The sequence below is a fragment of the Monodelphis domestica genome, chromosome 3, assembly GCF_027887165.1.
Source record: "Monodelphis domestica isolate mMonDom1 chromosome 3, mMonDom1.pri, whole genome shotgun sequence".
Lineage (NCBI taxonomy): Eukaryota > Metazoa > Chordata > Mammalia > Didelphimorphia > Didelphidae > Monodelphis > Monodelphis domestica.
The window spans coordinates 303,319,375-303,332,675 of record NC_077229.1 but is presented as its reverse complement, the minus strand read 5'-3'; the positions used below and the strand labels follow the sequence as shown (position 1 = coordinate 303,332,675).

Below are 13,301 nucleotides of genomic sequence, written 5' to 3'. Positions count from 1 at the left end.
GCAATTTATGTCTTTATTTGCAACATAATGAATATGGAAATAAGAATCATATCATAAATATATGTACAACCTGTATCATATTACCTACTTTCTTGGGTAAGGAGAGGAACATAGATTGCAATATATCAGAAAATGAATACTTAAAAAATTATACTGACAATCTGGAAAAAACAAAAACTTCTTATAATCAAAATATGATATAACAAAGCAATTATCAATCTGAATCTTTACATTTCATCAACACATATTACTTTACCTTTGTCCAATTTAATCCCATCATCAAAACGTGAAAACAGCCTATATCTTTGTGCCCAATACTTGGCCAGCTCAGGAACAGCAGCAATCTCTGGAGGGAGGGGATTTACAGTTTTGTTCTTTTTTTTGCTTTTCTTTTTCTTCTTCTTTGCTTCAACTATAGTAAAAGTATAAGCAGTATTAAAAAAATTCCCAAAAGGCTGACAATTATGAGAACTACTTAAAATACAGAATAAAATAAAAATACAAAATATTTTCATTCTTTGGAGTTCCTGTCCTAAAGCAAGTTAATGCTTCCTTTGGATATCTGTAATAAACAATAGGTAGATACATAAGGTTTACGGTGTGAACTGTGCTTGTGGAAGGAGTACCCACACTAATGAAAATATCATTTCTTAGAATACTAAGTAAATATTTTTCTAAATCTATTACAAATGAATGCATTTGCTCTTACCATCTGTTTCTACTTGCAGATAATCAGGAATATCTAGAGTAACTAGCTGCCTTTCAGGAACACATTTTTGTTCTTCTGATATGGTTGTTTTGTTGTCTTTATTATTTTTAATTTCAAATTCATTGGTTGAAGAAATTGTATCATACTTTTCAGGTTCCAGATTACTGATCTCAAACAGGTCATCACATTTTTTAACAGATCTTTCCTGTTCTTCTGAATCACTGCTTGTGCAAGTGTCTTGTGCATCATCTCGAAGTTCCTGTGATGTTACCTCTTCCACTGGTTCATTAACCCATTTGAGGAATTTTTCTACCTGGAATTAAGCCACAAACACGTTATACAGATACAGGTCTAGTAATCCAAGTACACAAAGGATGTTTTCTCTTACATTATTGACATCAAAATTGCCTAATGTTTTAAATAAAAAATAACTCTAACAAGAATATTTAATGACAAGTGGACACTGATTCATTCAACATAACCCACTGAAGCAATTCTGGGCAATTTGCTACTCTGATGCACCACATGGCTCATTACAGATCTCTTGTATGAGGAAGACTGGAGATATTAAAAATGGCCTACCATAAAGAAAACTTACAATATAGTTGTAAGTAACATGCCATCTTATTGGTACATCCAGATATTTTAGGAAGATCTGGACAAATGATTAAAAAAAAGTAAAATAATATTGATCTATACTCATTAACAATCTGGCTTTCAGTCCAATCCACTTTTATCCATCCCCCTCCCTAGCTACCATCCAAGGACATACATAACTCCTGTGGATTAAGGGCCATCAATCACTACTGTCTGACCAGGTCACTACCTAAAGGGCAGGCAAACAGCCTAGATAAAGGAGCAAGGGGCAAAGAGGGAGAGGCCAAAAGTGGCCTATGCCAAATGAGTCAAATCATTGCCACCATTTTAACCATCACTTCCCCTGAAGCCTCAAAGGAAATAGCTCAAGACCGAGCACAAGAGCCCAAAGAATACTTAAAAGCACTACTTTTGCACCAATTATCCAGGGGAAAAGCCTCTGCAGAGATATAACCTGACAACTACTTTGGCAGGTGCATCTGCCACTGCTTTCTCAGAAGCCATATAATGAATACCAGGAAAAAGAAATTCTCATGTACAAAGCCCGTGGCACTGTCAACTGGTTCAATATCATAAACGGATATGGTTATTTTAAAAATGACCTTAAAAGTGCATTACCATCTCCTTTGCCATGGAACCCTATAAATCATCAGAGCCCTTTCTATTTGACTCATAACCTTCTTTATGTGCCATCTTTCATTAGGACCATAATTCCTAAGAGCAAGGAATGTCTCAACTTTTCTGCATGTATCTTGAGTGCTTATTAAATGCTTTTACATTCAATGACCCTAGAAAGAAATGACATTAAGTGTCTTACTTACGGAGCAGCTGGGTATCTTAGTGGATTGAGACCCAGACCTAGAGATAGGAAGTTCTAGGTTCAAATCTGGCCTCAACACTTCCTAGCTGTGTGACCCTGAGCAAGTCACTTGAACCCCAATGCCTAGCCCTTACCACTCTTCTGCTTTAGAATCAATACACAGTACTGATTATGAGGCAGAAGGTAAGGGTTTTTTTTTTAAAAAGTCTTACTTAGCATCAAAGATAACATTACAAAATTGGTTACTTTGAATATATTTTTATAATTAGACATGTGTGTACATATTTTCTGCTATAATGAAGGCTTACAGGCAGGGACAATTTATTTTTTGTCTTTGTATCTATAGTGCTTAGCTTAGTACCTGGCTCCTAATAGGTTAAATAACAATAAATTCTTATGTATTTGAAAAATGAAATTATTAATATGATATGGTAAATGAATAATACTTTTGGAAAATTAGTCAAGAGAGTATAAGATGAACCCTTACCCTCTGAGATGTTAACTATGCCTCAAACTCAGTTTCTTCCATGACTGGTATCATCACTGTCAGTAGGACTAATCTTCCTAATGGTTAATAGGTCAGAATGAGCATGGGCATAAAATAAATAAAACAAAAGGGAACTAACTCTTAAAAAGATTTCCTTTGAGAAAGAAGGCAATGTGATAAAGTGGAAAGAGCACCAATCATACTGTCAGAGGACCTGGTTTTAAATCTCATTTAAAATTACAATATATGTTTTATCCATAAGACAAAGTACTAAGGCACACATAAGACTTTCAAAATCCAGTTTAGAAAAATAAAGGTCTAAATAACAAGATGGGATATTCCGTTTTATATAAATCATAATTTAGTTATACCTTACTCAAAGTCTTACTCTTCCGGAAAGATGGTCTTTCTGACTCTTCTGGAAAGAAGATATGCTTGTTTTTTGTATTTATTTGTCTTCGCATATCTAGAAATTGTGTTTTATGCTTCACATCTTTCTCTAGGTACTTAACTTTTCGACGACTAAAATTAGAAATTCCACCATATCTGTAAATGAAAATCAAGACATTTGGGAAAGAGTTCATATTAGGAAACGATAAGAAAAAATATAACTAAAAACTTAAATTGATGTTGTTTTCCCTAACAGCAAACATTTATATCATATTTAAATGTTTGCAAAGAGCTTTAAATATTTTCTCATTTGACCAGACGCAGAAAGGGTTTTCATTTTGTTTTTAAAATAAAAATAACATACAAAAAATGTTAAAAATGCAGACAAGACTCATTCCTTTCTAATTTATTCTTTAAGGTGTAGTTTATTGATTAAAAAAAAGCAAAATTAAATATATAAGTTGGAATATCAACATATTACCTAATACTAAGCTAAGGCCTAGTTATGTCCTTAAAAAAAGGTGTAATCAAAATGCTGTAACTCACAAATAGCAACGTTCCACAGCCCCTTAGTATGAATGTACATTTATACATTTTGCCTTACAGCACTAATTTCCAAATCTGGTTTCACAACAGAACCCAGGTAAGGATACCTTTAATTACCTCAAGTTGCCACAAAATTCTTGAAGTAAAATTAATCTTAAATCACAAAATAAGTGAAGTAAATTTCCATTCATCCAAAGTATTTGAGAGTCTGTCTTTTTCTGGTCTTCCCTGCTCTAAATGATCACTCCTCTGACATCCTAGAATATCAACACATTCATTATAACAAAAGACCATTTTTAAAACTTATTACTATTTCATGTGTTATATTTCTCTAAGACCAAAGTAGAGTGCAAAACAAGAATTTTACAGTCAATATTTACAGACAGTAATTTCAGCTAATCAGAACTTCTTATATATCAAACTAATTTGAATAAAGGCTACCATTTCCTGCCCAACTATGGTTTAATTATCAATGTTGGTATATATGTTTATATATTTTTTCTCACAAAGATATTTTAAGGTTAAGGGTTATATTCAGACCAAATTAGTTTACCAATTTTAAAAAGGGAGTTAAAATACAACACAATATGTTTAATGTGAATTATATCACATATAATTTAATACTCTGAAGTTGGTTAAAGAGTAATGTTAGATTTTTTAATGACATGGTATTTAATACTTCAAAATGTTAGTATGATACAGTGAAAACATTATTAGCTCTTAGCTCAGAGGGTAACATATGTTTAAATCTATTAAAACTTACAACCTGTGTGACTTCCCATTAAGCCTCTGGGAACATGTTTCTTTATTGAGAAAATGAGGGGATTGGACTAGACAAATTCCAGCTCTACATATATCATAGATGTGTAGAAGTATTCAGTTATTATGATATTAATAGAATTTATATATTTTCTTTGTTTCTTTACATATTTATATACATGTTTTAGATTGATCCTCACAACAACCCTGGCAGGATGACCCCTATTTTAAAGATGAGGATATTGAAGATGAGAGAAGGTAAGTGACTTGCCCAAGGGTTACACAGCTAGTAAGTTCCTGAGCCTGGATTTTAACTCAGTTTCCCTGGAAGTTTAGCATTCTCTACCATACCTGCCTTTTCATTGTTAGCTGAGGAAAATATCTTTATTCTATTGTAGTGTGAACTTTCTACTCATTTGAATTTGGGTTGAACTTTAACATGAGTCCAACTAAACAAATAATTTAGTACACATAACTACTTTAAACAGCACTATTGTATAAATATCAGGCAAAAAATACATCAATAATTTACTTTATCTTACTTTTATAATTGTTATAACCAGGAATCTCAAAACATAATCCCAACAAATATGTAAAATGAAAAAATGTGATTGGAAAAGCTTATTTAGAATTTTGTTAAAACAGGAAGACTGTTTGCTTTGACAAGGCAATACCACCACTAATTGTATTTGAGTTATGTTAATACTATAATAGTTTTCCTACATTTTATTCTTTGCTTCATTGTGCAATATGAGTAAATTACTGTATTTCTTTGAATTCTTTCAAATTTAAGACATGAGTCTATTTTCAAACTTACACATGAAGGGTCTGATATTTCATCAGTGTGGGGCTATGTGTCAGCAGATTAAAACTCAAAACTTAATAGATAAGTTCTAAACAATTGCTTACATTTAAAATTTTGTGGATTTATTCCTATCTTCTACCTTGCTGAAACTAATATTTCAACTATATTTTGTGGTTGTCAACTCTTTTGGGCCAGATAACAGATATTTGTAGAGTATTCTGAGGTGTATGGAGCTCTGCATACATTGTCTGATTTAAATCTCATGATCTGCTGAGGTAGGAACTTAAAAGAAATCCTGCTGAAGTAGATACTGAAAGTATTATCATCTTGATTTTACAGATGAGGAAACCAAGGTTAAGTATTCAGCCAGAACACATATATTACTTAAGTGGTTAAAGTAGGAAGTGAATCCAGATATTTCTGATTCCCAGGCAAATATTGTGTCCACTACCTTATCATCCACTGAGATAAATCATTCTGCCTGTTCTTTGTTATTGTTTATTCCTTTATTTTATTTTAGGTTTGTTTCTCTAGGTGACAGTTCTAGAAATAATGGGGATAATGGGCATTTTGATTTTAATGGCAGGAGTCAGAAAGCATCTAGTGTTTCTCTAATATTGTTAGTTCTTAATTTTAGAAAGCTGTTTTGTCATACTAAGCATTGTAATGGTCCTTTTATTCCCGTGCTTTTCACTGTTAATAAGTGTTGTATGTTACTAAAAGTTTTAAACGTATTATGCTGATATAATTAGATAATTTTATTGCTTTAATCAATAACACATCTGATGATAATTGTTTTCTTAATGCTGAAGAATGAACAAGAAATGTCAAATCCTTGCATTTTTGGTAAAAATCAAATAACCTTTTTTGGTATAACTTGTTTACTAAAATTTTGTTTAATAGTAATTTTGTTATGAATATTTTTTAAAGGATACTGGTTTACAGATATCCTGAAGTTTAAATTTTTTATAGTCATCCATCTCAACCTTGTAAAAAATAGACTCGAATGTGTTCAGCAATTATTGGTTTTATTCTTTTTTCTCTTATCCTCACACTATTGTAATCTTTTAAGTTTATTATCTTTTTATGATCCTTTTGGGGAAAAATTAATTTTTCCAAAAATGATCACACGGGGTATGTAAAAAATAGACTCGAATACAGGACTACAATCCCCACGAGCCTTTGCTCCACTTCCCCAGAATGCCTTGTAATCTCACCTGGGCCGAGATCGAGAAGGTATTTAAGCTGATTCAAAGGCTTTTGAGAGGGGTCTTTCTCCTGGCTCTTTTTGGACTTCGTTTTGGAGCAGGCGGTCTCTTGCGTGATGTGAGGTTATTTTGTCTAGGCCTCTGGCCTAGGCACATGTTTCTTACTTGTATATTCTTTCATCTTTATCCTTTAATAAACCTCTAAAAAATATAATACTCCTTGCAGAGAGAAACTAATTTCTACCTGCCTCAGATGCCTCAGTCTCCCCTAAATTTTAATCTTTACAACCTACTTGTCAAATTTGTGTTTATATAACAATAGTTTTGAGTCATTTTCTTTATTTTCTCTTCATTTAGTGTGATTAGGTTTTTTTTGATAATTTGATAAATCTTTTTTTTTCCTTTTGATTAACTTATCTAACAGTTCTAATTTTCTTGGTCTTAACTTACTTTTTCCTCTCCCCTCCATTCATTTTATTTTGCTTGTAATATAAAACAATTTCTTCTTTTTCTTTCTTAATAAGTGTTTAGATATAAATTTACATAGGATTATTATGTTAATGATATTCCATGAATTTTGGTGTGCTTTATTACTACTACCATTGTTGATTATCTTTTATTCTTTTTGCATTTGGTCTTTGCTCATTATTTGCAAAAATTATTTATCATTTTAAGGCTCTATTCATATGTGTGGTTTGCTTATATTCACTTATTTACTACGATTTTTATTGTTATGACATGCAATAGAAGTGTTTCAAGATGTCTGCCTTTCTTCATTACAAAAGTTGAATTATTTTGATCTTATTTTGAGTGACAGGAGAAAAAGGCAAAATCTTTAAGGGTCAAATTGACTTCTTATATATGTACCAGATCAATTTTTCCAACATTCTCTTCCAATCTGTAATTTCCTCTTTGGTTGCCTTGGTTTCAGTTGGCAATATGAATAACAATAAAGTATCATAATAATCTCAGTACTCCTCAAGTGTTTTCTTTTTCCATTTTGGAAAACATTAACATTAAATTAAAAACAAAAACAAATCCTTAACAGAATTTTTTAAAATAAAAATTTTCCTTTAAATACTTAGTTAACAATGCCATTTGGTGTGTAAACACATATACACATTTATTTAATATCCATTACTATCTATGATGATCATTTACCATTTTTAATTGTTTTCATTTTAGCTTTATTATAATATAGTATTATGCTACAATTTCCTTGCAAGTCATTTGAAGTGATGTTATTCCAGGCTGTTGTTTTAAATCTATATTTGTATTTATACTTTAGGTATTTCCTATAAATGACTGTTTAATTTTATTTGCTAATCTATTTTGAAACCAGTTTTTTTTTAGAAGTAAATTAAACCCATTTACATTTAGATATATAACTTTTGTTTGGTTTTCTACCCACTGTAATACTATTACATTGTTTTCCCTCTTAACCCCACCAAATAAAAACAAAACACTGATTCTGGGGTTCTTTTCAAAGATTACTGCCTTTTGTTGATTACTGCTAGGACTGACTGTTTTAGGAACTGCGCATTCCAGTCCATCATTTTTACCTATAGTATCCATATTGAGTATATAATTATCTTCTGTTTTTGTCTTTTGTCCCTCTTAAAGGATGTTACTTCACTTATTTCTGAGCAACTAGTTTCCTGGTGTCCTTCCTTAAATGGGGGAACATCAAATTAACAATAGACTATACCATGCAGTATGCAAAAAAAAAACCCCAAAACAAAACATGTTTTCCAGGATAAAAAAGAAAGGACAGTTCCTTAGTATTATTCAGTCCTAATCAAACCACACTGAGTGGATTGTATTTAATTCTAGATGTACCAATTTGTATAAATTGTTAACTTGGGAGATCCTGAAAAGGAGGGTTGTTAGGATGAAGAAAGGTCATAAATTCATGACACTGAAGGTTATGTTGGAGGAACTTTGGATGGTTAGCTTGAAAAGGACACTTTAAGGAAAACAATGATAATAGTCTTCAAGTGTCTGAAGAACTATCACTTAGAAAAGGGATAGTCCTGTTTTGTTTTTCATGGAAGGCAGAACTGGGAACAATAGGTGGAAATTTAAAAAATGTAAAAATAACAAAAACTTTCTCACAATTAAAATTGTCAAAAATGGAATAGGGCTGTTTGGACAGTGTGAGTTCTCCTTCTGAAGAGGATAACCCAGACATTAGAGAAGTCTCAAATTCTGTGCAACTACATTGTGCCACAATTCATTCATTCTTTGCTTTAAAGATTTGTTTACCTTGTAAAGTTTCTGCTTCATGGTTGGTTTGCATGTCAAAGGCCCTGATAAGTTCTGGGTTGCTCTGCATTAAGGTCTGGAAATCTTTGTTTACACTAAAAAAAAAATCTCTTATTAACAATTTGCTAATTTTGGAGAGAGCTTCTTTTTGCTAAATCACATCCCAGATTTTCCTTTCATGTCTCATTCTGGATGATAAATCTTTTGCTATTTAAGAATTTGTTTTTTATTAATGTGATTTATTCCTTACTGGTTGTTTCTAAGATCCTTTCTGTCACAGTCTGATGTCTATTCTTTTGTGAATTAAACTGGGAGAGGGGGAATGATTCTTGATTCTATGAGGTTATATTTTGTCTTCTGTTATCATCATTTCCAAGAAAATTTATTGTATTACTTCTTGAAACATTCAGATTTTGTTTCTTCATATTTTCTTGAAGAATAAGACATTTTTATGTTATCTTATTTTTATCCTCTAGTTTTACCACCTTTATTTATATAAAGGTCTAAAATCTTATGAAGCTGTGGTACTTTCAAATTTTAATTACTTTTTTTTTTCAATTTTCTGAGAGATGATTTTTTTCCTGGGGATTTTATTCCTTTCCTGTTTATTTGCCATTTTGTAGCAGTTCTGAATTATTAAATAATAACTTGATGTAGCGATGACCATTTCTTCCAATAATTCTTATCAAAATCCATTATCATCATAATCTCTGAATATTTACATGCAATTTTCAATATCAAGTAGTATAATGATTTGAAGTAATGATTTTCTCCCCAAAGATCTTCACATCCTTACCTTACTTTATAAAACATATGCACTCTAAAAAATTGCAATGAGTCATTTTTTGGGCGGGGGGGAAAGGGGAAGGAAGGGAAAAGAGGGCATACAGAATTTCCCTATTAGATTGTATTTCATATTTCTAAAACTATTCTGTGGCAAAATGGAATTAACATGATTTTGAGTTAAAAAATCTGGGTTTGAGTTTAAGTTCTGGCTACTTTACTAGTCAAATAATGAATAAGCAAGTCACTGTCAGTTTTCTTATCACTCAGGAATTGATTACACACATATTATGTATATATAAGAGTATATACAAGTGTGTATATGGTATTTAAAAATTGCATAACTTTAAACTGCACTAAGACTTTGGGGACTTTATACATGCATAGACATACAATATGTGTGTGTAGAAAAGTAAAATGTTTGTTACTAATACTTTTACTTCTATAATTTCTCATGGTTCCTAATTCTTTAGCTATAAATTTCTCTATTCTTTCGCCTCTGTAAAAATGTTAATCTATAAATGAATATTAAATTTTGTTTAGAGAAACTGCTTTGAATCCTCTTCTACAATGAAACAATTACTCCTATTTTATTGGGATTAGGTTTTTCCTTTTTACAAACTGATTAGCTCTTCCATCAACTGAAGACACAACAGACTAGGCAAACTACACCAGAAACACTGCCTGATACAGTGAGAAACGTACTACCTCCTAGCTTAGCCATATACTACCTATATGACTTTAGGAAAACCATTTAACTTTCCTAGGTGCTTCAGTTTCCTCACTTATTAAATGAGGTTGGAATAGAAGGGCCCCTTCTAGTGCTGTAACTATGTTTCTAGAGGCATGAGGTAAGTATATAAAAGAAAGAATCCAATGGTATAAATAATTAAAATTTGCTTCATATGTACATGCATTTTGGCTGAGTGCAAAGCATACAATAATGAATAATACAGTAATCTAAAGAAAAAACAGCCCCTAACTTTGAAAAGCTTATATTTTACTGGGGAACACAGCACATAAATGTGTGCATCACACATGACAATCTGAAGGTGGACTCAAAAATTATGCTTGATTACCCAATATTCATAACTAGGGTAATGAAGAAAAGCTTCCCATAGAAATGGCACATGAACTGAGCCTAGAGGTGAGACTGTACTGTGCTGCTACTATAAAGGTATATTCTATACAAATGCCCAGAGGCAGGGAAATGGAATGCCAAGTAGTCTAGTTTGACTGAAAAAGAGTATGTAAAAAGGAGTTATTGTGACAGGAGTCTGGAAAAAAAAAATCCTGATGGCAGACTATGAGCTTTAAATGCCCATTTTAGCTTGGATTTTATCCTAGAGGTATTCTAAATATTTATTTAAACTCAATCAAAAGTATTTCTTATATGCCTACTGTGTACAAAGCATTATGCTAAGCACTGATAATCTAAAGAAAGGTAAAAACAACACCTGCCCTTAGGAAGCTGACAATCTGATGGAGAAGATAATACATAAAAAACTAAGTATATACAAATTCAAGAGAGACTCTGGAAGTAAAGAGAAAGATAGGAGAGGGAGAGAGTAAATGGGAGATAATTCCACAGAGGAAGGCACTAGCAGCTAGGGAGATGGAAAAAGACCTCAGAAGGTGGGATTTGAGCTGAGACTCAAAGGAACAGTGTTCACCTTCCATAGAATGCCAGTCTCTCTCTTCCTTCTGTCTATCCAAATCTTATCCATCCTTTAAGGTCCAAGTATTTCTTCAGGAGGTCCTTTTTTTCTGAACTCCAATACTTCTTGCTCTTGCTCATTTTGGCACTAATCAGACACTAATCAATACTTTTTACTTGTGTATATACTGTCTTCCCAATTTTATTGTTGTTTCCTAGGAGACAGAGATAATGCCTTAGATTTCTTTTGTACTTCCCTTAGTACCTATGTACCTAGTGAGTGATCAATAATATGCTTAGTGAATAAATGAATTTATAGTTCTATAATGAAAGTGGAAAAACGGGACATTTATAATTATGGAATTTTAAAGCTGACTGTGATGAGATATATTTCTACATTTTGTAGATGAGAAAATTAGTATCTCAAAGAAGAGACTTACAGTAGAAGTAGAACTATGCTCTCCCCTCCCTCATTCACCCTTCACCTATGACCACGAAACTGATATTCCTCAGGCAAAGGTATGACATGTCATTCCCTTCCCTGAAGAAAATATCTTTTGGCTTTTAAAGCCTTCATTTGGTTCTAGTCTACTTTTCCAGGAGGATAGTACCTCTCTCTTACATATTTTAGAGCCTAGCTCTTTTCTATTGGACTCTGCATAGGCATTATTCCATGCCTAGAATATACTAACGATTCATCCCACATCATTAGTCTTTCAAGGCTCCGCTTAAGTACCACCTCTTACGAAGATGCCTATGCTGATCCCTTAAAAGAAGCTAAGGCCCAGAACCCCATGAAATTACTCTGAATTTTTTTGTTTATATTTTTATGCTGGTTGTTTTCCCCTTATAGAGCACAAACTATTTGAAGGTGAGTACTGGTTTGTTTTTCTCTGTATCTGCAATGCCTGGCAGAGCTCAACACACAGAACATGCTTAATAAATATTTGTTGAATGCACAACTTGGTATACTGTTTTTAAGTAGCTTATCACAAACTTAAATAAACTTAGATTTAAAACTATGCACACTAAAAATGCTTTTCAGATATCTGTAACAACTTGTCAGTTAGTACTGTTTTACATTCCTTTCCACTCTTTTCTCACATATCCCTGTAATAATAGTGTACTTTTTTGTGTGTAGTTGTAATCTCTTACAATAAAAAAAAACATATCTTCTGTATCTCTTTTCTTTGTAATGCTATAATATGTATTCTCATATTTCTCATTTCATCCTTAGGTGCATTTTAATTCTTATAGACAACTCTCAAAGACTAAGTTGTAGATGAGCTGTCAATACAAAGGTATGGAGGTCATTTCCATTCCAAGAGTTCTTTAGATCAATTAAATCAAATGTCTGACCAAACAAATATTTGCAGAACCACAGAATGTTACAAACTGGAAAGTATCTTTAAAAATCATCTAATTCAGGGGCAGATGGGTGGCTCAGTGGATTGAGAGTCAGGCCTAGAGACGGGAGGTCCTAGGTTCAAATCTGGACTCAGACACTTCCCAGCTGTGTGACCCTGGGCAAGTCACTTGACCCCCATTGCCTAGCCCTTACCACTCTTCTGCCTTGGAGCCAATACGCAGTATTGACTCCAAGATGGAAGGTAAGGGTTTAAAAAAAATTATCTAATTAAATTTTCTTATTCTTACTAAAGGTAAGTGATTTGCTCAAGGTAACATAGCTGAAAACTGAGGAGTTATGACTTGAATCTAATCCTTTGAATCTCAAGCTCTTCCCACTATATATGTATTACACCAATACCTCAATCTCTCATCAGGTTGATTCTAATTCTTCACAATTAAAATTAGACATAGAATTGTGAAAAGATTTAAAAAAAACATTTTTCTTTTCTTTTTTTTTTAAACCCTTATCTTCCATCTTGGAGTCAATACTGTGTATTGGCTCCAAGGCAGAAGAGTGGTAAGGGCTAGGCAATGGGGGTCAAGTGACTTGCCCAGGGTCACACAGCTAGGAAGTGGCTGAGGCCAGATTTGAACCTAAGATCTCCCGTCTCTAGGCCTGGTTCTTAATCCACTGAGCTACCCAGCTGCCCCCAAAAACATTTTTCTTAAGTAATATATTCCCTATAATGGAATTTCTGTGTCAAAGAGAATGTTTCACTAGTGAAATTTGTGGCCTCAAAATATATAAATGGTAACTAATACCACTTTATTTAAAGCTGAAGACCATAGCTTTGTCTTCTTTTTTCTACTGTGGCTCAGTACTTTCTAAGAAGGTTTAATTTCTACCCATGCTAGTGTTAAACTG

At 32.6% G+C, this 13,301-nt stretch overlaps 1 protein-coding gene and 1 long non-coding RNA gene across 2 annotated transcripts in view; one reads left to right on the top strand and one right to left on the bottom strand.

Moving 5' to 3' along the window:
• TGS1 (trimethylguanosine synthase 1) overlaps positions 1-13,301 on the bottom strand; it is a 58,443-nt gene that overhangs the window by 29,730 nt on the left and 15,412 nt on the right. The window contains exons 7-9 of the mRNA XM_007487118.3: positions 2,985-3,159; positions 710-1,022; positions 257-412 (exon numbers count right to left, since the gene is read on the bottom strand). Of these exons, the coding sequence (XP_007487180.1) occupies positions 257-412; positions 710-1,022; positions 2,985-3,159 (644 nt within the window). The remainder of the gene's footprint in view (positions 1-256; positions 413-709; positions 1,023-2,984; positions 3,160-13,301) is intronic.
• Positions 1-13,301, top strand: part of LOC130458408 (uncharacterized) — a 28,593-nt gene that overhangs the window by 2,912 nt on the left and 12,380 nt on the right. The window contains exon 2 of the long non-coding RNA XR_008917719.1: positions 4,497-4,566. This is a non-coding gene — a long non-coding RNA (uncharacterized LOC130458408). The remainder of the gene's footprint in view (positions 1-4,496; positions 4,567-13,301) is intronic.